This window comes from Vipera ursinii, assembly GCF_947247035.1.
Source record: "Vipera ursinii genome assembly, chromosome: 3".
In the NCBI taxonomy this organism is placed as follows: domain Eukaryota; kingdom Metazoa; phylum Chordata; class Lepidosauria; order Squamata; family Viperidae; genus Vipera; species Vipera ursinii.
In genome coordinates this window covers 206,925,399-206,950,567 of record NC_139516.1, presented here as the reverse complement: position 1 = coordinate 206,950,567, position 25,169 = coordinate 206,925,399, and the positions used below count along the sequence as shown (strand labels likewise).

The following is a 25,169-nucleotide window of genomic DNA, read 5'->3' as shown; positions in this document are numbered from 1 at the left end:
TATTGCAGAGTTCAGCAGGCAACAGATTGTGAAGACCTTCCCTCCAAGGGCAACGGTATATGTCAGAGGACAAGCATTCTTAAAAGAGAATAGATCTGGAAGGGACCTTGGAGGTCTTCTAGTCCAGCCCTCTGCTCAAGCAGGAGAATCTATATCATCTCAGACAGGTGACTGTCTAGTCTCTTCTTAAAAATCTCCAGTGATGGAGCACCCACGATTTCTGGAGGCCAGTTGTTCCACTGTTTGGTTGTCCTCACCGTCAGGAAGTTTCTCCTTAATTCCAGGTTGCTTCTCTCTTTGATCAGTTTCCAACCATTGTTTCTCCTCCTTCCCCCTGGTGCTCTGGTGAACAACCTGGTCCCTCTGCCTTGTGGAAGCCCCTCAGATACCAGAACACTGCTATCATGTCTCCCCTATTTCTTCTTTTCTTTAGACTAGCCAGACAGAAATCCCGCAGCCGTTCTTCATATGTTTTGGTCTCCAGGCCTTTAATCATCTTAGTTGCTCTTCTCTGAATTAGTATGAGATTAATGAGTTAAATGATGCATGTCATAGATGAAAATAGTATGTTCTAGTGCTATATAGGGACACGGTGGCTCAGTGGGTTAGGACGCTGAGCCTGTCGATCAGAAGGTCTGCAGTTTGGCAGGTCGAATCCCGGGTGCCGCGTAACACAGTGAGCGCCTGTTACTCGTCCCAGCTTCTGCCAACCTAGCAGTTCGAAAGCACGTAAAAATGCAAGTAGGAAAATAGGGACCACTACGGTGGGAAGGTAACAGCATTCCGTGCGCCTTTGGCGTCTAGTCATGCCGGCCACATGACCACGGAGACGTCCTCGGACAAGCGCTGGCTCTTCAGCTTTGAAACGGAGATGAGCACCGGCCCCTAGAGTCAGAAACGACTAGCACGCATGTGCGGGGGAACCTTTACCTCTACCTTAGTGCTATATATTGATATGCACAGTTTAACTAGCTATCTTCAGTTGTTGCTTGGCTTTCCTGAGAATAAAACAATAACAGAGTTGGAAGGGACCTTGGAGGTCTTCTAGCCCAACCCCTTGCTCAAGCAGGAGAACCTATACCACTTCAGAGAAATCATCATCCAGAATTTTCTTAAAAGCCTCCAGTGATGGGGCACCCACAACTTCTGAAGGCAAGCAGTTCCACGGGTTAATTGTTCTAGCTGTCAGGAAATTTCAGACCCAGCTCGCTTTGCTTGTTAAAAAAGACTTGGATTTTCTTTTCCAAGTTGACCAAATAAAGACAATTTCAATAATTCCATATTTATGTCTGCCGGACAGCAGGATAGATGGAAGGTCAGAGTAAATTTCTTTCGTAATCAAATAGGTGTTGTTGTTGTGTTTTTTTTAGATTTGATCATTATCTAACCTCCTTCACGCTGGGCTAGAATCATGGAGACAATTATTTCTTCTAATACTTTGAAGCAATATATAAATGAACATAGGAAGAATACCTTCATTGTGCAAAGGGAAGCGGCTGAATATCATATAATTTCCAACAAGTTGTTATGATGAGTTTCTTTGGGGACAATTCTCTTCATTGTGGTTAATGCACTGGTTGATTCTCAACAGTTGAGGAAGGGCATCTGGTTTTGCATCCTCAGACTAGATTCATCCATCCGCTGTGACTGGTTGCAACTTTGTGATATATTGCTTGCATGGTGAGAAAACTCTATGAGTTTTTCTAGCAACAGAAGGGATTTCTCGGCTGCCCATCCCATGCAACTCTTTTCCTTAGTCAGCCATGGCTTCTTGATGAATCTGCCTTGGTGTGCAAAGGCATTTTATTATCTGGTAAACTACTGTCTTGAGCAAAGGTGCTTTTCCAAAGAAGAGAAAGGGAAGAGAATAAAAATAGTCTGATCCCAGTGGAAACCACAGCTGGTCTATTCATTGATTGGAATAGAGGTAGACTGGGCTTTCCTTGAGGGTCTATGGCAGTGGTCTTCAAACGTGGCCCTTTTATGACTTGTCGGCTTCAACTCCCAGAATCCCTCAGCCAGCGTGCCTGGCTGAGGAATTCTGGGAGTTGAAGTTCATTGTCATAAAAGGGCCATGAAGTTCAAAGTCATAAAAGGGCCACGTTTGAAGACCCCTGGCCTATGGGCTTGGGAAGGTCTGCCCCAAAGCATAGATGACAAATTCTGCAGACATTTCCCTGTACATTCTAATGTAGCTTCATCACTACAGTGATCCAGAAATGGGCTTGCCTTGCTGTATTTATGTTAATCCATGTGGGCTTGAATTCTGTGCTGTTGATTGGGGGTAATTCTGTTCTGATTGGTCTGTCTTGTCGGTCTGATGCGAATGGTTTGGGTCTTGTGTCTGATAGGACGTAAATCTTATCCAATGTTAGGGTACCGGAGTGCCAGACTTCCGGAAATTCATGATTCTTCTGCGGTTTGCTTGGTTGATTCTTTCTCCAGTCAAATGTGTGGGTGATCTGAGGGCATAGGTAGCTATGAGATATTCTGGTCTTGTTCTTTTGCGGCTGTGTGTTCATTGTTACTTTACTGTAATTGGGGTCCTATTCACCCTCATGTGGTGCTGGTTGCAATCTTGGCAGTCAATTCTGTTTGTGATGCCAGTTTCTTTCTCAGTGAAGTGTGCAAATTTTTTTTTTTTGCTTATACAACTTTTTTGTAGTGTTTTTGTGGGTAAGAAAGATGCCCGGGACTCATAGAGTTTCCACAATTTATCAAAAAAATAAAATAAAAAAGTACTAAATGTTGGTTCTACTTTGCCAAGAGGTGATAACACAAAAACAAAAGGGAAAAAAAATCAATAGAGATCTTAGCAATAACTCTGGTTTAAATATCTCTTTCTTTATATTCCCTCTGTGCAGATGTCCTGTGTCCAAATGTTCATGTAGAAGCAGACCGGTTCCAACACACCAATGGAGAAATGGATGACATACCAGGTAATGCAATATTAAAGACAACCAGTTCTGCTCTCATTTCACCCCTATTTCTTTTTTTCTTTAGACTAGCCAAATCCAAGTCCTGCAGCTGTAATTCATATGTTTTAGTCTCCAGGCCTTGGATCATCTTAGTTGCTCTTCTCTGCACTTTTTCCAAAGTCTCAACATCTTTTTTGTAGTATGGTGGCAAAAATTGGATAGAGATAGATAGAATTATTTAAGAGTGCCAGGCTGTCTTTATCGGTCAATGAGCGGAATATGAGATGGGAATAGTTTGGATCCACTTACCTGCTTAGCATCAGCTTCAGGAATAATAGCACTGAAGCAAAGCTTTTTCTTTGGTGGAGTTTATCTTTAGTGGTAAAAGGAAACCAGGCCATCAAAGAATAGGGTGGCCGGACACCATCAAAGCTGATACCAACCAGAGCATAGAACAACTCAAAGAAGTAGTACAAGATCAGAAGATGTGGAGAGACTCGGTTCATAGAATCACCAAAAGTCAGACACGACTGAATTGATAACATCATGATCACCACCAGGGCTTTTTTTCTCATTGAACGCTCAGAACGGAGTTCCGGCAACTTTTTTGGATGGAACCTTGTAGGGTAGGCAAGGCGGGTTGTATGACGTGTGTGACTTCCGGCACCTTTTTTTTCTTCAAAAAAAGCACTGATCACCACCATTATCATAATGATTATCATCATCATCTTCAAAATCGTAAGGAATAATAATGGGATTCCCCCCAAAAAGAGGGGCTTTTGTTTCTTCATTGAAAGACTTCAAGGGGAGTTTAGGGACAGTTGGATTTTTATGGGTATGTCTGTGTGTGTTTATTTTGTTTTGCAACTGTGTCTCTTTTGGTGGGGAAAGAATTTTACGAGGTTGCAAGGAGCAGTGCCATTTCCATGCATTATATTTCCCCATCTAGTCAAGCTCTTAGAAATGGCGCTACATACCGACATAATGATACATCATCATGTGCTCCAGAAATAATGTTCTTGGAGCAGAAATATGGTAGATCCATTTGACCATCAGTGAAAAAAAAACACATGCATTTGATGCAATGCAGGGGAGAAAAACTGGCCCTACAAATATTTTCAATAAATTCTTCTTTCCTGCAATATGTACATAAGCATTTTTTTGAAAAATAAATAAATAAAAACGAACAGGTCAAAGCCAATAGATATTTACTCTCCCAGGAGGGTCTGATGATTTTTTTTTTAAAAAAAGCAAAATGCATTTCAAAGTGGAAAAAATAGACATAGATTTCTCCCCTATTAATACAGAATTTCCATAGCTCGGTATGTTTGAGCCAGTAAGGTTCTCTCTCAAGCAGCAGTAAATTGTGGCTGCAGTTTGCAAGACCATTTGCAGCAGTGGTAATATATCAAAAATGACCTCATTATAGTTCTTTCCAGGGTCTTTCATGGGGTGAAGCCTATGGGCACTGGACAAGAATATTTACTACTAATTACTTCTCTTGATAGACAAAAAAAAAGAAAGCAGAGAATAAAGGGAGGAAAGAAAAATGTTCAGGAAATAAAGAATGTACCAGCCAAGTAATTATTTCCAAGCTGTAATATCTCCAAAATTACAGGCTTGGCAAAGGATCACAGTACACTTTCTACCGTGCCAAATGACATCACTTTTTGAAGAGATTGAAAATTCTAATAGAGGTTCCTGAACTGAAACCGTTTGTGTTTTATTTGTATGTGTGTTTGTGTGTGTGTGTGTGTGTGTGTGTGTGTGTGTTTGTGTGTGTGTGTAAAGATGCTGCCTGGGTTTATATAGCCTCCAACTCTTAAAAGTGGGTAACAAAGTGCTCTGTTTGCATAAGGTGCTAAGCCCAAATCAATTAATCATGATATGAGAGATAGCCAGGGTTATGCAAAAATGGTTGGATCCTCGTCAACATGTTGCATCGCAAATGGATCAATCTTAGTTTAATTAAGTATTCTTAACTCTGGCACTGAAAAGAAGCTGCTGGTCCCTTCCCTACTCTAAGGACATATGCAACACTGCACATTTAGATGGCTATTATACTGTGCCCCGTGGAAACAGGTTGCCACAATTAACTGGAAAAATACAAAGAAGCTGTGTGCCAATGGACTTATTTTTAAAAATAAAATACAGGAAAAATAGTAATAAATAAAGGAATTTCTAGCTGCGTTGAGGAAAGGTCTTAGAAGAAGCGATTGTGCAGTCCAGACATTGAAGAAAGAGTGAGAAAGAAACATCCCATCTTGGTTTTGTTACACCTAGTCATTTCTTTGGCGGCACATTTCAGGATGCCTTTATTGCTTAATAGGTAACTCGAGGTGGTGAACATAAATAACAATCTTTCCTCACCCTATTTTCCCCAGAAGAACGTAGACCATAGAATAGCAAAGTTGGAAGGGACCTTGGAGATCTTCTAGTCCAACCCCCTGCTTCACCGGGAGACTCTACACCATTTCTGATGAATGGCTGCCAGTCTTTTCTTGAAAACCTCCAGCAATGGGGCACTCAGAACTTCTAAAAACAAGCTTATTCCATCGGTTTGTTGTTCTCACTGTTAGGAAATTTCTCCTTACTTCTAGGTTGCTTCTCTCCTTATTTAGTTTCCATCCGTTGCTTCATGTTTTGCCTTATTGATGCTTTGAAACATGCATAGACTCCCTCTTCTTTGTTGACAGCCCTTCAAATATTGGAACACTGTGATCATGTCTTCCCTGGTCCTTTTCACTAGACTAGACAAACCCAACTGTGTAAGGTATAAGAAGTGTGTAAAGGTGGGCTAGGCTGAGAGAGAGGGGGGATCCAAAGTCACCTAGCCAGCTTTCATAGCAAAGGCAGACTAGAACTCCCATTTTCCTGGTTTCTAGGCAACCACTTTCAGCACTACACCAAACTGGCCCTCTTTTCATAATGAAAGGTATGCTAATTTTAACTATTATTAATTCATATCAGTAGATATGAATAAATAATATCTATCAGCAGCTAAACAGTCTTTCTTTGGCCTTTTATGTTTGCTTTTGTTATTGTTATTTTGGTAGGGTTTGACTTGATGGAATTATTTAGTGTGCGGGAGATATTCCGAATGAAATACAATGGAGTCCAGAGCTCTTATGTTCGGCTTGGAAGCGTTCCCATTGTTCAGCAAACACAGTAAGTTCCCCCTCTTCCTTTGAACCTTTTCTTTTATTATTTCAGATCCCTGATTCAGGGTGGCACTGGCGAATTGAAATCATCCAGACTTATAATACACCAATAAGACTTAAACATAGAGTCCAGATTGGCCATTGTCTAAATTTCCTCAAGATCTAGATCAGCGGTTTTCAAACTTGGCCCTTTGATGACTTGTGGCCTTCAACTCCCAGAATTGCCTGGCTGAGGAATTCTGGGAGTTGAAGTCCACAAGTCATCAAAGGGCCAAGTTTGAAGACACCCCTGCCCTTTGATGACTTGTGGCCTTCAACTCCCAGAATTGCTTGGCTGAGGAATTCTGGGAGTTGAAGTCCACAAGTCATCAAAGGGCCAAGTTTGAAGACACCCCTGCCCTTTGATGACTTATGGCCTTCAACTCCCAGAATTGCCTGGCTGAGGAATTCTGGGAGTTGAAGTCTACAAGTCATAAAAGGTCCACGTTTGAAGACCCCTGATCTAGATAATGACCAGTGGAAAGATGATATTGGTCCCATTTTTTTTCAAACAGATGATAAGATAAGATAAGATAAGATAAGATAAGATAAGATAAGATGATAAGATAAGATAAGATGATAAGATAAGATAAGATAAGATAAGATAAGATAAGATAAGATAAGATAAGATTTATTGTCATTTTTTTTTATTGTGGGCACAACAATACACATCAAAATGAAATTTAGTTGCCTGCTCTCAATGTGAGCACATACATGACACTCACCTAAACAACATATACATACTATATACAACATGCAGAAAATGAAATGGAAAATGAAAGTGGTAACAAAGGACTTAATGAATGGAAACTCCTATTTCCCAGTTGGTTTTGAAGAATTTCTCCTTTTTCTATGATTTATCAGTACCATAGAGGTAGAAATATATTTTCTATTTATTCATAACAGAGGTAACTTTCTAGATCAACAAAATGGCTATGCTCTAGAACAGCAGATCATGCCAGGAAAAACAAAAGTGGCAACAGTCCTAGATATGGTCCTAAGGGACAGAACGAGCCGAAGGGCTGTTGATATTGATCTGAGCATTTTTGGTTCTTTTGAAAATAGGAAGGAATGCTGAAATACAAGTGTGTTGTCATCAAAGTCGACTCTAGTCATAACAAAGAAAAAAATCAACAAGGCAAAAAGGGTACAACAATGCCAAAAACACCCCCCTCACCCCTACCAGCAATCAACATCCAGATGAGCCTAGATCAGTGATGGTGAACCTTTTAGAGACTGAGTGCCCGAACTGCATTGTCGGGTGCCAGGTGGGCATGGCCCATTGGTTGTGTGGCCTATTGGGTGGCTGTGGCCCTTTGGGTGGATGTGGCAATTGGGTGGGCATGGCCCATTGGGTGGGTGTGGCCCATTGGGTGGGTGTGGCCCATTGGGTGGGTGTGGCAATTGGGTGGGCATGGCCCATTGGTTGTGTGGCCCATTGGGTGGCTGTGGCCCATTGGGTGGGTGTGGCCCATTGGGTGGGTGTGGCAATTGGGTGGGCATGGCCCATTGGTTGTGTGGCCTATTGGGTGGGTGTGGCCCATTGGGTGGGTGTGGCCCATTGGGTGGGTGTGGCTGCAGTAGTAACGGCAGACTGGGTGAGACTAAAAAGTTCAATCAATCAATTCCAACTTTGTGAAATCTTTTTTTTCCCCGCGAGAAGTTGAAATTGATTGATTGATTGATTGATTGAACTTTTTTTTTTTTGCACATGGCGGTGGAGGCCTAAAGCGAAAATGTTTTATAAAACCCAGCTGAAGGCCTAGGACTGGGCCGACGGCACGCGTGCCCACAGAGAGGGCTCTGCACTCCACCTGTGGCACGCGTGCTATAGGTTCTCCACCACGAGCCTAGATTAACGCCAAGAATAAGATCAGACCAACAATCCAGAACTAAACGATGAAGGAACTGCCAAACAAGCTAACAGTAAACAACCCACCCAAAGACCACTCTCGCCAACAATGAGAAAACAAATCGGTAGACTATAAATTTTTAATTTATTTTATTTTTATTTTTATTCCATTTATATCCCGCCCTTCTCCGAAGACTCAGGGCGGCTTACAAGCTTAGCAGTAGCCTTCATTCTATGTATATGCCTGCTTATTAGGGCTTTCACACACACCCCAAGCGGCATTATTACAAAGTCAGCTTAATTGCCCCCAACAATCTGGGTCCTCATTGAGGTGTTACCTAGCTTGGGTAATGCAACAAAACAGCCAAGCTCAGAGACCACCAAGGATCCTTCAAAAAATCTTAGTTAGCTCAAATGTGTACTGGAGATGAAGACAGTTTCAAATGATTTCAAGTGGAATCCAACCTCATTAGGAAAACTGAAGGAGAGAAATAAAGAGGGCAAAACAGTTTTTTTCCAAAAATTTGGAAATTTGTCCAAATAAGGAAAGGAGAAAAAACCCCAGATTCTAGCAGACACCACCAGTAGACAATAAAGGCTATGTCTGTGTAGGGCTGAGAAAGAGAGTAAGGGCTTCATATGATAAAACAATTTGAAACACTTCGTGTCTGATTAGTTCATTAGTTCATTTAATTCTGCATCAGCACCAGGCAGGTTCCAAGGAGGAGCAAATTCTCACCGAGCCCTTTCATTCTAGAATATCACAGAAGAGTGGACATCATTTAAAAGCCAACTGAGAGAAGGGTATTTCCATTCATTATACCCACTGCTGCTTCTTTCATTTCCTGTATGAATAAGACAACACGGTTCCAACTGCTCCTTTTCCAGCACATGCTGCCAACTATTACTGAAGAAGCAAAAGGCCCAAGCATGAACATTTAAAGTTACTGGAGTTACTGGACATGACACCAGAGGCTCTCAGATTTTCTGTCAATGCAGAAGTTTGCAAACTTCTTCTTAAACCAAGGTTCACTCAGTGTGCTTAAGGGCATACACATGTAGTGTGGGAGCTCTAGTAATGAAAGTCACTTAAAGGGGAGTTAAAGCACATTATGAATTTGGTTAATTGTATATTATGCACAATTTTTATTTAGAATATGATTATTGTAACTATAATCCTGTATTTAGCTCTGGGAAGTGGGGGGGGGGAAGTGGGTGGGTTTGGGGTGGGAGGGATTTGGGGATATATTGTAAAATTTTGTTTTTGTAAAACTCTTTAATAAAAAAAAAAGAAAGTCAGGAGCACAACGAAAATAGGAAACAAACTGAAATATACAGTAGAACAGACATGTCAAACACAAGGCCCGGATCCGGCCCATGAAGTGGTTTCATGTGGCCCGCGAAGCCATCCTGGAAACACTGCCTTGGCCCTGGCCCAGAGACCCTCCTTCTGCCAGAGACCCTCAGATCTGTCCCACTCCTGCCCAGGCCCCCATAGGCACCCTTGATGCGAAAGATGTAGAGCTGGCCACGCCCACCCAGTAGGCCATACACACTCTAGCCATGCCCACCCAGTAGGCCACACCCACCCAGGCCACACCCACCCGGCCCCCTGAGGGCAACCGCAATGCTGATGCGGCCCTCAATGATATTGAGTTTGACACCCCTGCAGTATATATATATATATAAAACTTAATGCTTTTCATTATTTTTTATCCCCTCACCTCCTTCTTCCAGAGATGTCTTTCCACAAGGACTTCCAGATGAGTATGGCTTTGTTGCCACTTTCAAGTTCCGCAAGTCATCCAGGCGAGAAGATTGGTACATTTGGCAGATCATTGACAAATATGGCATACCACAGGTAAGGTTGCTTGTTCAGCCTTAAAGAAGTTGGGTTATTTCTCTCCAGCTTATTGCACAGCATGGTTGGCTTGAAGTCCACAAGTCATAAAAGGGCCAAGTTTGAAGACTCCTGTCCTAGAGTTCTTGTTGGCTGTGGTACCATTGACATCTTTGGACTGCCTGCTGAGATGGTCCTTCATTTGGCAAGGGGCTGCCATGATAAGAATTATCTTTCTGTTGTTTGGATTGCTCTTGGATATTACTCACTAAAATTGAAAGGTGGGAAATAATTGTACTCAGTATAGGACAACTATTCTGGTCTAGTGGTTAAGATGTTTTATGGAGACTGGAAATCTTAAGTTCAAAGGCATCATAAGCTACAGAATCTTACTAAGTGAGTTTGGGCTAGTTCAGAATTTCAATTGTCTAAATTTCATCAAGATCTAGATCAGGGGTCTTCAAACTTGGCCCTTTTATGACTTGTGGACTTCAACTCCCAAAATTCCTCAGCCTTGCACGCTGGTTGAGGAATTCTGGGAGTTGAAGTCCACAAGTCATAAAAGGGCCAAGTTTGAAGATCCCGGCCTGTAGCACCTTGATTAACAAAACTGATTTGTATGTAGATGGGCTAGGTTCCAATATTTAGGAAGGCCTGACTCTCCAAAAATTAAGGAAGATTATGTTAATTAGAACATAGAATAATAGACTTGGAAGAGATCTTGTAGGTCTTCTAGTCCAACCCCCTGCTCGAGCAAGAGAGCCTACACCATTTCAGACAAATGTTTGTCCAGTCTTCTTCTGAAAGTCGCCAGTGATGGAGCATCCACGACCTCTGATGGCAACCCATCCAATAGTTGATTACTCTCACCATTAGGAAATTTATCCTTAGTTCTAGATTGCTTCTCTCCTTGGATAGTTTCCAACCATTGTTCATACTTTAGTGGGAGTCCATATGCCAAGAAAAGAACATGGATAGTTCCATGAAGCTTTATACTGCACTTGGAATATTGCACCCAGTTTTGATCACAAAGATGTTGAGACTCTAAAAAGAGTGTGGAGAAGCACAATAAAAATGATTAAGGGACTGAAGGCTAAATGAACAGTTGCAGGAATTGCATAGGTATAGTCCAGGGGTCTTCAAACTTAGCCCTTTTATGACTTGTGGACTTCAACTCCCAGAATTCCTCAGCCAGCATGCCTCGCTGAGGAATTTTGGGAGTTGAAGTCCACAAGTCATACAAGGGCCAATTTTTGAAGACCCCTGGTCTAGTCTAACAAAAAGGAGAAGCAGCGATGACATGATAGCAGTCTTCCTATATTTGAGGGGTTGTCACAGAGAAGAGGAGGTTGAACTATTCTTCAAAGCACCTGAGGGCAAGAGAAGAAGTAATGGATGGAAGCTTATCAAGGAGAGATCCTAGAATTAAAGAGAAATTTTCTGTCAGTGAGGACAATTTATCAATGAGATGTCTTGCCTCCAGAAGTTATGGGTGCTCATCACTGGAGCTTTTAAAGAAGACGGTGCGGCCATTTGTCCAGAATAGTATACAGTCTCTTGCTTAAGCAGGGGGTTGGACTAGAAGACCTCCAAGGTCCCTTCCAACTCTGTTATTCTGTTAAGTCACCAGGAGATGAATTTATTTATTTATTTATTTATTTATTTATTTATTTATTTATTTATTATTTTTTATTTATTTATTTATTTATTTATTTATTTATTTATTTAATTTGTATACTGCCCTTCTCCCAAAGGACTCAGGGCAGTGAACAGGGCAATAAATATCAAAATAACGAAATACAAAAATTAAGAACAGATTAAACCATAGTGCCCAATACAATAAATAAATTACATTAAAACATTAATTTAAAACCCAAACCCATCAGACCAGGCCGGATTGTTCAAACAAGTAGGTTTTTAGATCACGCCAGAAGGAGCGAAGATCGAGAGCCATCCGGAGCTCAACCGGTAAACGGTTCCACAAGTCAGGCGCACCCACAGAGAACGCCCTCCCCCTGGGGGCCACCAGTTGACATTCTCTGACCGGTGGCACCCTGAGGAGGCCCTGTGGGAGCTCTGTGGGAGCGCACTGGGCGGAGGGAAGTTGATGCCGGCCGTAGGTGCTCCCTAAGGTATTCCGGACCCATGCCATGTAGGGCTTTGTAGGTCATTACCAGCACCTTGAATCTCACCTGGAAGGCAACTGGAAGCCAATGCAGCTCACGAAGCAGAGGTGTAACATGGGAGTATCGAGAACCCCCAAGACAACTCTCGCGGCTGCATTCTGCACCAGTTGGAGCCTCCGAGTGGTCCTCAAGGGCAGCCCCATGTAGAGAGTGTTGCAGTAGTCTAACCGAGAGGTCACGAGCGCATGAGTGATTCTGATTCAGAACAGAATGGTTCAAAACAGAATTGTTGTATTAGAGTTATTTGCTCTCCAAGGGCTCTACATAGCACAGCATGGCAATTCTAAACACAATACTTTAATTACAACACACACTTTCCCTAACTACAGGCTATTGCTCTGGATCATCTCCGCCCTTCAAGGACTTTGCAAGGTGATGTTGCCAATTAACAACATGTTTAATATTCAGTCCTTTACACCCAGTTTAAACAAAAATCTCAAAGTCTTTAAAATAGCACACACCCTTTCTCCAAACACCTTTCTCCAAATGTTCTTGTGCTAATGGGGATGAGGTATGGCTTCGGTGTGGTTGTTCCTTTTTGTAATTGCTACTGAGCTTTCAGCAAAGCTCCAAGCTCCTGGCAGGATTTGTACCAGGACATGCTGCTCAGCGTAGTTTGCAGACCTGGCAGTTGAGTGAAAGTCCTCACGCAAGATTGTAATAGCTGCCAACCTGCACGCATCACCTCCGCTTCTCTGTCTGTAGGTGATTTGCATTCCATGTTTCGTGCTACACACACCCTTTCCCCAGTCTGCCTTAGCATTTGCTTTCTGTAAGCTCGAAAGACTGGGTGGGGTGAAGTTGCCTCTGGGCATATAGCATGTCCTCGAAAGCACCAGAGTGTGGCTCATTTAACACAGCCATCTGCAACAAGGGCTTGAATGCTTGTGAGTAAATTTATGAGTGCATGTCTGAATGCACGAAGGAAGTGCAGAGATACATTTCTGCCTGGCTGCAGCTGACCGCAGAGCTGTGGTGGTGCGGTGGTTAGAATGCAGTATTACAGGCTCATTCTGTCAACTGCCAGCAGTTTGATTCAGCCTTCCATCCTTCCGAGCTCAGTAAAATGAGGACCCAGAATGTTGGAGTCAATATGCTGACTCTGTAAACCACTTAGAAGGGGCTGTAAAGCATTGTGAAGTGGTATATATATTTAAGTCAGGGTCCCCAACCTTTTGAGCACCAAGGAACTGTTCTGTGGAGAAAGGTTTTTCCATGGACTGGAGAGTGTGGTTTTTTTTTTTAATTATTAAAAAGTTTTACAAAGACAAAATTTTACAATATATCCCCAAATCCCTCCCACCCCAAACCCGCCCACTCCCACCCACTTCCCAGAGCTAAATACAGGATTATAGTTACAATAATCATATTCTAAATAAAAATTATGCATAATATACAATTAACCAAATTCATAATGTGCTTTAACTCCCCTTTAACATAATTACAAACAAAATACCAATAACAATATCCATCTAAAATCTACTCATAAGCTAAGTGGAACTTTTTAGTCCCATATTTGTTCTGAATATAATTTATCCATCTCCTCCAAACTGAAATATATCTTTCCTGTGAATGATCTTTCAAATAAGCAGAAATCTTAGACATTTCTGCAAGATTCGAAACTTTAAACACCCATTCTTCTATAGTGGGCAAACTATCCTTCTTCCAAAATTGTCCCACCAGTAACCGTGCTGCTGTTATCATATTCAACATCAAATTAGTTTCTTTAACATCACAATCTACAACAATACCCAATAAAAACAATTGCGGAGAAAACTTTATCTTTCTCTTAAAAATGAGCACCAAGGAACTGTTCTGTGGAGAAAGGTTTTTCCATGGACCGGAGAGTGTGTGGTTTTGTGTGCTGCCTGCATCCCACGGATGGGGCTTTGCTTGTTTATGTGGACCGGTTGCTGGCATGCTGTGGCCCATTACTGGTCCACAGACCAGGGGTTGGGGACCCCTGGTCTATCGCTATTGATTTTCCAAAGCACAGAGAACAATCCCTACTTTACTTCCTCACAGACTGCAAAATTAATAAAGATTGCCGGTACTCAGAAAGGAGATGACTAAGAAATCTGCAAGCTAAAATAAAAACTGAAAAGCATTCTGGACTAAGAAAATTATCAAACCAAATTATCTTTTTCACAAAAATACCGAACCTAGACATTTTCCAAAAAGTCATCAGTAGGTTTAGGTTTATTAAAGGTTTATCAAGTCTAGCTTGATTTAAATTATTTTAGATTTTTATATGCCAAGCCTGGGGAAAGGGATATGGCCCAAGGTTGCACTGAATGTCTTGTAGAAGCTTCTTGGATAAATGAAATGTTTTTAAAGGAGAAAAAAAGAAAGAAAGTCCAGTTGCCTTTAAAAAAAATAAAATAAATAAATAAATAAATACCTTTTGGACATCTGGAGGTGGGTGGGTAACTGAAATCTGCAAATCACATTATATATGTAGATGAAGTTCATTGTTACTGTTGTTTCAATTAAGACTTGCCTATATTAGAATGGACACTATGGAATTCATTGATAACTGCCTCAAAAATTGGAGGAAATTTAGATATCTAACGGAGCAAAAATTTTGAATTAGTTGCAAAGCTGCAATTTCCCTATCTTTGGGAAGGCTTCTCCTCTCCTCATAAATATATCAGTATAAATGAGTTGGACATTTTTCATGTGTGTCACCAAGATGGGAGGAAGGTATAATAATATTAACAATGGAAAGAACTGGTATATGAATCATTCATTTAGTAGGAGGTAGGACCATACTTTCAGCTTCATAAAACAAAGTATCAGAACTTGAACAACGTGGTTCTTCAAAACAACTGAAGATGTCACTCCATTACTGCTACAAGAAAATAATAATAAATGAAGATTTGTTTGATATCCATAACTACTCAGTAATGAAAATTTAAAGAGTTTTAACCCAATATGCTCTTCAGGAATACTGGCATTTGATTGAATGACTGTCCCTTGCCATATTTGTCAGGCATGATTACCCATCAACAACTCAGAGTGTGGTCCTCAATGGAATTGCATCTATATGGAGGGAATTGTGTAGTGGGGTGCCCCAGGGCTCTGTTCTAGGCCCAGTGCTCTTCAACATCTAAAACCTACAAGGAATGGTTGCTGGAATTTGGGTATGTCTAGTTTAATGAAAAGAAGGGCTAGGGGTGACATGATAACAGTCTTCCAACATCTCAGGGGTTGCCACAAAGAAGAGGGAGTCAAGCTATTCTCCAAAGTGCCCGAAGGCAGGACAAGGAGCAACAGATGGAAACTAGTCAAGGAGAGAAGCAACCTAGAACTAAGAAGAAACTTCCTGACTGTGAGAACAACTAACCAGTGGAACAACCTGCCTCCAGAAGTTGTGAATGCTCCCACACTGGAAGTTTTTAAGAAGTCACTGGACAACCATTTGCCTATCTTGCACAGTTATGCTTTTTTCTTGTCTTTTGTGTCTAGCATGTTGATCGTATATAGTAATGAACCAGGAGTAATGAATCCTCAGAATCAGGGATACTCCTAGCTGCAGATTAGAACTTATTAAAGCCATCAACATTCTGGGTCCTCCAAGGCTGTTAAATTTGATTTACTGCTACACTCAACCTAGGGTCTTCCATAATTCCTCATAATTGGCAATGCCAGCTGTAGCATTTCAGTTTGTGGGGCAAAACATGTGGGGTGCATAGAAATGGATTCTCTGTCTGATGAAGTTTGTTCTTACCCTTCTTCTCATGACTGATTGCTCCTTTGTTGGGTATTTGTTTTATATAGATTCCTCTCCTTACAGTAATATCTCTGTTTTCAAAGGTTTCCATTCGGTTAGATGGGGAGAACAAAGCCTTGGAGTACAATGCAGTTGGACTCACCAGAGATGCTGTGAGAGTGGTTTTCAAAAATGGACCTGTCAGTGACCTGTTTGATCGTAACTGGCATAAGATTGCCCTGAGCATCCAGTCCCAGATGGTCTCTTTATACATCGATTGCAAACTGGTCCAGATATTACCTATTGAAGACAGAGAAAATATTGACATCCAAGGGAAAACAGTCATCGGCAAACGCCTTTATGACAGTGTGCCAATTGATGTAAGTACCAGGGACAAAGCCTACCCAAAAAAGGGGTGGGAATCAGTTCTACCACCAATCATATCCCTAAAATATCCTCTATATTTATTGAAACTATGTTTTTTTTTAGTCCCTTTAATTTGGTGTGGGGTTGGGACAATTGGGTGGAGCTGAGCGTTTACTGGCTGGATGCCCTTCCTGACACCTATGTGGAGTTTGCAGCAGATATTTTCGCTTTGTACCCTTGAGAGAGAAACATCGTCCATTACTTAGGATCAAACTCTCAACCTTCCAAGTGGGAGAGGAGCATCTTCATCACTAGGCCATTGTATCTCTTATTTATTTAAATTATGAATACAGACTTTTCAAGGAGTCTGTGGCATTAAAATGTCTTCAGTGCAGTATAGAATAATGGTAGATTTAATATTTAGCCAGTGGCCACATTTCTATTTTTATCTTATGTATATATTATATATATATTTTTATGCTGCCTATGCCCTCTATAAGGTGACTCTGGGTGGCTGACAAGTAAAAAAAAATAACAAGTACAAATAATTAAAATATTAGACATTAAAATTATGCAGATTGAAATATTATTAACAAACTGTACTAAAACCAAAACTATTGGTAGTTCTCTGTGGAGTTCCTCAGGGGTCGGTCCTCTCGCCTCTCCTGTTCAACATCTACATGAAACCGCTGGGTGAGATCATTCGTGGTTTTGGAGTTGGGTATCATCAGTATGCTGATGATACCCAGCTTTTTCTTTCGACCCCAAACCACCCCAGTGATGCCCTCACCGTGATGTCCCGTTGCCTGGAGGCGGTTCGGGTCTGGATGGGGAGGAACAGACTTCAACTCAACCCCGACAAGACTGAGTGGCTTTGCATACCTTCATCCCGGGTCTATTCGGATATTCCATCTCTTTCTATGGGGGGTGAATTATTACCCCCTGTAGATAGGGCTCGCAACTTGGGAGTCCTCCTAGATTCACGGCTCACCTTGGAAGACCACATAGTGGCTGTGACTAGGGGGGCTTTTGCCCAGGTTCGCCTGGTGCGCCAGTTGCGGCCCTATCTAAGCCGGGATGATTTATGCACGGTCACTCATGCGCTCGTGACCTCTCGTCTAGACTACTGCAACGCTCTCTACATGGGGCTGCCCTTGAGGACCACCCGGAAGCTCCAACTGGTACAGAATGCAGCCGCGAGAGTTGTGTTGGGAGTCTCCCGATACTCCCATGTTACACCTCTGCTCCGTGAGCTGCATTGGTTACCAGTTGTCTTCCGGGTGAGATTCAAGGTATTAGTAATGGTGTTTAAAGCCCTACATAGCAGGGGTCCAGAGTACCTCAGGGAACACCTGCTGCCGTCATCAACCTCCCTGCGCCCTGTGCGTTCCCACAGAGAGGGTCTCCTCAGGGTGCCACCGGTCAGAGAATGTCGATTGGTGGCACCCAGGGGGAGGTCCTTCTCTGTGGGCGCCCCGGAACTATGGAATCAGTTACCGGTAGAGCTCCGGATGGCGCCCGATCTTCGCTCCTTTCGCCACGATCTGAAGACGTTTTTGTTTGCACAAGCCAGCCTGGCCTGATGGGGGATTGGTGGGGTTTTATTCTTGTATTTTTGGGGTTTTTTATAAATGTAGTATTTAATTGTTTTTAACGGACAACTATTTAATCTCTTTTTAATATTTGTAATTTTGTATTTTATTCTTGCCCTGTGAACCGCCCTGAGTCCTTCGGGAGAAGGGCGGTATAGAAATATTAATAAAATAAAAATAAATAAATAAAGTGTACTAGGGGGTGTCATGATAGCAGTGTTCCAATATTTGAGAGTGGGTCAATCTATTTTCCAAAGCACCTCAAAGCAGGACAAGAAACAATGGATGGAAACTAACTGAGGAGAGAAGCAATGCAGAACCAAGGAGAAACTTCCTGAGAGAGAGAGCAATGAACCAAAGAAATAACTTGCTATCAGAAGTTCTGGGTGCTCCATCACTGGAGGGTTTTAAGAAGAGACTGGACAGCCATTTGTCTGGAGTGGTATAGGGTCTCCTGGTTGAACACGGCTTGGACTAGAAGACTTCCAAGATCTTTTGCAATTCATTTATTCTGTTAAACTGGATGACTTTTGAGGTCCCTTCCCCCCTTTGATTCTATAAGCTATTCACATTGTAAGGTTGGTTCCTGTACCTCAGGGGTGTCAAACTCAATTTCATTGAGGCCCGCATCAGCATTGCGGTTGCCCTCAAGGGGCCGGGTGGGTGTGGCCAGGGTGGGTGTGGCCTACTGGGTGGGTGTGGCTAGAGTGCGTATGGCCTACTGGGTGGGCGTGGCCAGCTCTACATCGTTGGCATCAAGGGTGCCTATGGGGGCCTGGGCAGGAGTGGGACAGATCTGAGGGTCTCTGGGCCAGGGCCAAGGCAGTGGGCGCCATTCCCTCACTGTTTCCAGGATGGCTTCGCGGGCCACATGAAACCACTTTGCGGGCCGGATCCGGCCCCCGGGCCTTGTGTTTGACATGTCTGCTGTACCTGTTATCATTATTCTACTTTGTGTGTGTGTGTGTGTATGTGTGTGTGTGTGTTTGCTTCCTTTTTTCATTGTGCTCCTGACTTTCATTACTAGAGATTCATTATTTTCATTACTAGACCATTCCAACTCTGTTATTCTGTTAGATTCAGATTCAGATTTATTAAATTTATATGCCACCCTTCTCCCCAAGGACTCAGGGCAGCTCACAACAATAATATTTTTTAAAAAAAAACATAAAGTACAAAATTTAAAAAAGAATTAAACAATGAGTATAACAAATAAATGACAATTTAACCCAATAAAAGCCAAATTTAAAACCATAGTCAGTCCAGGCCCGCTTGTTGGAACATCCATGTCTTCAGGTCATGGCGGAAGGACCAAAGGTCAGGGGCCGTCCGCAGCTCTGGAGGCAGTTCATTCCAGAGGGTCAGCACGCCCATAGAGAAGGCTTTCCCCCTAGGGGTCGCCAGCCGGCATTGCTTAGCCGACGGAACCCTGAGGAGGCTGACTCTGTGGGAGCGAACTGGGCGATGGGAGGTTGACCATGGCAGCAGGTGGTCTCGCAAGTACCCCAGGCCTAAGCCATGTAGGGCTTTAAAGGTAATTACCAGCACCTTGAATCGCACCTGGAGGGCAACCGGAAGCCAACGCAGCTTGTGCAGGAGTGGTGTAACATGGGAGTATCGAGATCCTCCCATATGCACCCGCGCGGCCACATTTTGCACCAGCTGAAGCCTCCGGGTGCACTTCAAGGGCAGCCCCATGTAGACAGCATTACAGTAATCCAGGCGAGAAATGACAAGGGCGTGGGTGACCGTGCATAGGGCATCTCAGTCCAAAAAGGGGCGCAACTGGCGCACCAGGCGAACCTGTGCAAAGGCCCCCATGGTCACAGCAGTTAGAATCACACCCTCTTTTTTTTCTACCATCTTTAGCATATGCAATTTCTGGACCTTAAACTTTGATAAGCAGACCAATCATTCATGAAATGGAACAGAGTTTTTAAACCTTGCCAGAAATTTCTGAATTCTGACACTGGTTCTAAAATCATCAACGTAAATAAAAGCGACACACAGAAGATGGAGAGAACGGTGAAACATTTACTGCTCGTCTTCCTATCCTGACATGGATTTTAAAACCTGAAATTTCCCAGAGAAGGACTTTGAGGGTTAGACTTCAGAAATATTTGCAGTTTCATTCCCCCAAACAATTAACCAGTTTTCTAAAATGTCTCACTTATCTTTTGCCTTCTTCTCTTGTTCCAAGCTTTCTGCACCTGTAAACGTTCACACATTCTTCCACTATTTTTTTCTCCTTGCAAGACCAAATGTAAGTCTTACCTTCGCTCCTTCCGTCGCGATCTGAAGACATTCTTATTTGAACAAGCCGGCCTGGCCTGATGGGGGATGGGTTGGGTTTTATGGTCTTTCTTAATATTTGTATTTACTGTTTTTAGTCGGGCATATGTTTAATTTTCTTTTAACTTTTGTATTTTTGTATTTTTTATATATTTGCCCTGTTCACCGCCCTGAGTCCTTCGGGAGAAGGGCAGTATATAAACAAAATTATTATTAAATTATTATTATTATTATTACAATTGGCATTATGTCAGCAAATACTCTTGTGGGCCTATTATTCTGCTACAAATGCAGGAAGTGAACTGATGCCATTTCTTTTTCTTTCAGTTTGACCTTCAGCGGATGGTTATTTATTGTGATTCACGACACGCTGAATTTGAAACCTGTTGTGATATTTCTCCTGGACCTGTAAGTTTAAACTGTGAACCTGTTTTGCAAATGTGCTTAAGGACATACTGTACCCTTATGACAATGGTTCCTTGTTATACCTTTGGATGGAAGGGTTACATTTGACTGAGATACATGAACAAACCAGCCACCATTCTAGGGAAAATATAGCTAGTCCTCCCTTTATGTTTTGGTTTGGAATTTCCATCATAAGTCTCTGTGGCTAGAAGTCAAATCAGACCTGATCTTATAACCAGTTTTACAGCAGTTCTTAAGTGAATCCAGCCACCCTGCAAAAAATAAAAAAGGTCACAAATCATGACTACAGGATATTGCAACCGGTTGTAAAAGTGAGCTGGTTGCCAAACACTCAAATAGCTATCACATGACCATGTGGGTGTTGGAACAGTTGTAAATGTAAGTGCAGGTCATACTGTTTGTCACTTTTTCTGGGGCTGTCATAACTTTGAGCTGTTGTGAAACAAAAGGTTGTAAATTGAGGCCCACCTGTGTTGATTTTAATAGTGATGTATTAAATAAATATAGTTCAGTGTTGAGTTGTTGGGTTCTTAGCAATCTCTGAACTTCTTCTCATTCCTGTTAGATGTTTTGTGCCAGCCATGGCAGTTACCCAAAAAGGTCATCAGATGGGAGCAAAGAGCCTTCTTTGCTTCCACTGATGGGTTAGGGGTCCCCGGCCCCTGCAGCCCCATTGGCGAGAGAGTTTTATGGTTAGGGAGGGGCTGAGACCCCCCATAAATACCTCTGCTCAAGAGGCTGCTCTTTGTTCTAGTTCTGCTCTCTTCTAGTCTACTTCTGTTCTTTTGTTCTCTCACATGCAGGCATGGATGCCACCATGCCAAGTAATTCTTTCTCTCTAATCTATCGTTGAATAAAGCTTCATATGATTGCATCTCTGTGTTCTGCTTTTCACTTGGAAGCACCTTAACGATCCATCGACCTCATGAGACCATCTCACAATTCCAGACATTTCTTTACAGACTAGGCAATGAATCATCAGTGTATGGGGGAGTAAAGTTGGCAAACCTTCTTCCCTTGTGCTCTGATTTTGTTACTTAGCCTGGTGATAAAATGTCTGCAAGATCCTCAGGATATTCGTTGCCATGTAGCCATAGTACACATTCAAAATATCCCAATCACACTGGGAGTAATCATCTCTGATGATCTTTCAGTTCTCTCTAGAATCTCCTTGAAGCTTTATTTATACTGTTAAAATAAACCATACAGATGTTTGTTTCTTTGTTTTATTACTCCTTCCCCTTTTCTTCTCTCTGTTCCTTACTCCTCCCTTTTCTCTGGCCTTGGCATGGTGAAAAGTTCAACCACAATTTTTTAGAGGAAAGCAAGTTTTGCAGGATCACCATAATACGTACACTCTTTATTCCAGAATCAGTACAGTGGTAGGGCACCCTTGGTTTTGTACTCATGCAAACATGGCTATCTAGAGCAGATTCGGTTTAAAATGCAGCATTTCTAATCCTGTCACTGATTCAATAGTGGTGTTTTGCATGACTGACAAATTCTGCTTCATGCACACCTATCCTGGCCACGAAAAGCCCACCAATGAAGAAGCTTTGACAATAGTATTGCATCATTATTGTGCAGTTGGAATCAATAGCAGTACAGATAGTCCTTGACTTACAATCTTTTGTTTAGTAACCATGCAAAGTTACAACAGCGAGACACTAGTGAAGAGGACACAGCAGCGCCTGCATTTTCTGCATCACATGAAAAAAGCACATCTTCCTTCCCCTGTCCTGACCACTTTCTACAGAGGGACGATTGAGAGCCTCCTGTCATACAGCATCACAGTCTGATTTGGTAGCATCCCTGCTTCAGACAGGAAGGCGGTGCAGAGAGTGGTGAGGATGGCAGAAAAGATCATTGGAAGTTCAGTTCCTTCTATCTAGGACGTGGCACATAAGTGATGCTTGAGCAGGGTCCGCAAAATTGTCTGGGACGCTACACATATTTTCCTTGACCTGCTTCCTTTGTTACCTTCTGGGAGGGGACTTTGTGGTATCCGAAGCAGAACATCCAGATTCAATCACAGTTTTGTTCCACACAGTATTAATCTTGTGAACTCTCAAGTTTCCTCTTTCTGCTATATATTCAAGATGGACAGTGATTAATATTTATATGTTATTTATATGTAAGAGTGTAGGTCTGTATATATGTTGTATATACTATGTTTAAATGTGTGTTATGTATGTGTACACTTTTGTGAGCAAGCAACAAAATTTCATTTTAAATATGTGCCGGTGTGTCCATAGTAAAAAAAAAAAAGACAATAAGGGTTATCTATCTATCTATCTATCTATCTATCTATCTATCTATCTATCTATCTATCTATCTATCTATCTATCTATCTTTCTTTCTTTCTTTCTTTCTTTCTTTCTTTCTTTCTTTCTTTCTTTCTTTCTTTCTTTCTTTCTTTCTTTCTAGCTAGCTAGCTAGCTAGCTAGCTATCATCTATTATCTATCTATCTAAATATCTATCATCTATCTATCTATCTATCTATCTATCTATCTATCTATCTATCTATCTATCTATCTATCTATCTATCTACAACGGCACTGAGTTATGAGCGTTTTTCACATTGACATCATCTCCATGGTCTTTTGAAAAATATTTGGACTCTTGGCAATTGATTCATATTTATGATGGTTGCAGTGTCCTGGGATCATGTCACCCCCTTTTGCGACCTGACAAGCAAAGACAATGGGGGAACCAGATTCACTTCTCAACTGTGTTATTGCACCTACAACTGTAGTGCTTTGCTTAACTATTGGGACAAGGAAGGTCATAAAATGGGGCAAAACAACAACTGTCTCGCCTAACCAAAAAAAATGTTGGGTACCACTGTGTTCATAAGTCAAGGACAATCTGTAGTGCCAAATATTCTCCAGTTGATAAAATTGTTGATAAAAGTGAACTATTTCCTTCTTCTTGAAAACACGTCCATACATATCTTTTGTTTTTAAAATCCTGTTTAAATCCTATTGATGCAGTGTTATTACTGTTTCTGTTTTTTACCAGAACTGTGAAGTGACAGTTGTTACAGATGTTCCCACTCCAGTAATTCCATCAACTGTTCCAAATGAGTACATTGGACCTACCAAGACAGTCAATTGTTCCTGTACTCCAGGAGAAAAGGTTTGTTTCCAATAGTGCCGAATATCTGTAGCTCAGGTGTAGGATGAGGGTAAAGATTAATTTTTGTGGGTTGGTTTCCAAACATTTTGTTACCAGGCTAGGTAACCTCTTCAATGGAGTATAGGGGGTGTCAGTGTTGGTGTTCTTCTGTGTACAGCGGCTTTGTGTGGTCAGTAGGTCTTGTGATGGAGAGGTCACATCAGATAGAAGATAGACAGGTAGATAGACAGATGAGAGAGAGAGAGAGAGAGAGAGAGAGAGAGAGAGAGAGAGAGAGATGATAGATGGATAAATGGATAGATAGATAGATAGATAGATAGATAGATAGACAGACAGACAGACAGACAGACAGACAGACAGACAGACAGACAGACAGATATAGACGGATTGATGGATGGATGGATGGATGGATAGATAGATAGATAGATAGATAGATAGATAGATAGATAGATAGATAGATAGATAGATAGATAGATAGATATAGATGATAAAGATTTGCAATACTGGCAAATTTCTGTAGCTCAGGTGTAGGATGAGGGTGAAAGTTCATTTTCCGAGCTTGTAGGTTGGTTCCTGAACATTTCATTACCAGGCTAGGTAACATCTTCAGCGGAGTTTAAGGGATATCATTGTCTTCTGTTTATAAGGGCTTCAAGTGTGGGTGTTTCAGGTGAGGTCTGTGAAAAGGTTTGTATCTGAATTCACCCTGTTACTTAAAGGGTTACTTAAAGCCCAGCATATCATAGCAGGAATGGATAACAAAGTCTTGTGCCACTTTTGAGCTGGGAAGCTAATTAAAACTCTAATGTAAACCCTAAAATAGGTGTAGAGCTATCAGGAATTAAACCCAGGAAATCATTTTTAACAGCCTCATATGCTTGCCTTATGAGGCCCCACATCTGTTCTCAGAAGTTATGTATGGGCACAAAATTGTCGACTTCTGTTCTACAAGAAAAGAAAGATAGATACTGTGTTTCCCCAAAGGTTAGACCCAGCCTGACAGTAAGCCCTAGCTTGATTTTGGGGGGTGGAACTAATATAACCCCTACTCCAAAACTAAGCCATAGTTCTAGGGTGAGGCACACCCTTAAAAGTCAATCGGATAAGAAAGCCAGCTGCATAACACATGGATAAAGAGGCTCAGAAGGGACTCTGCCTAACTTCCCAGGCTGTAAAGGAAATGGTGGGAGAGCTATACTTTCAGACCTGCAAGTTTCTATTAACATATTTTTACAATAAAATAGCCCACCAAATATTTTTTCCCCCTCATCTGTTATACCTGGGAAGGCTGACATCATTTTTGCAAGTCTGTAAATGTAAACTTCCTGCTATTTGCTTTGCATCCTGAGAAGTTAGGATCCCTGGTGGCACAATGGTGAGAATGCAGTACTGCAGGCTAACTCTGCCCTTAGCCAGGAATTCGATCAAGGACAAATTCAACCTAGAAATAAGGAGAAATTTCCTGACAGTGAGAACAATCAACCAATGGAACAGGTGGCCTTCAAAAGTTATGGGAGCTTCATCACTGGGAGCTTTCAAGAAGAGACTGGATTGCTATCTGTCAGATATGGTGTAGCGCAGGGATGCCAAACTGCTGGCCTGCAGGCTGGATGCGTCACGCGGAAGCCGTGCCCACCCCAGCTCCA

General features: G+C 41.9%; 2 protein-coding genes across 2 annotated transcripts in view; one reads left to right on the top strand and one right to left on the bottom strand.

Annotated features, from left to right (window-relative positions):
- Positions 1–25,169, top strand: part of COL22A1 (collagen type XXII alpha 1 chain) — a gene marked incomplete at both ends in the record, with an annotated part of 168,582 nt that overhangs the window by 28,385 nt on the left and 115,028 nt on the right. The window contains 6 exons of the mRNA XM_083358189.1: positions 2,865–2,939; positions 5,975–6,086; positions 9,708–9,831; positions 15,813–16,088; positions 20,286–20,366; positions 23,410–23,523. Coding sequence (XP_083214315.1) covers positions 2,865–2,939; positions 5,975–6,086; positions 9,708–9,831; positions 15,813–16,088; positions 20,286–20,366; positions 23,410–23,523 — 782 coding nt within the window. The remainder of the gene's footprint in view (positions 1–2,864; positions 2,940–5,974; positions 6,087–9,707; positions 9,832–15,812; positions 16,089–20,285; positions 20,367–23,409; positions 23,524–25,169) is intronic.
- LOC310638764 (proto-oncogene Mas-like) overlaps positions 1–25,169 on the bottom strand; it is a 481,088-nt gene that overhangs the window by 344,805 nt on the left and 111,114 nt on the right. The gene's annotated exons all lie outside the window — the stretch shown is intronic.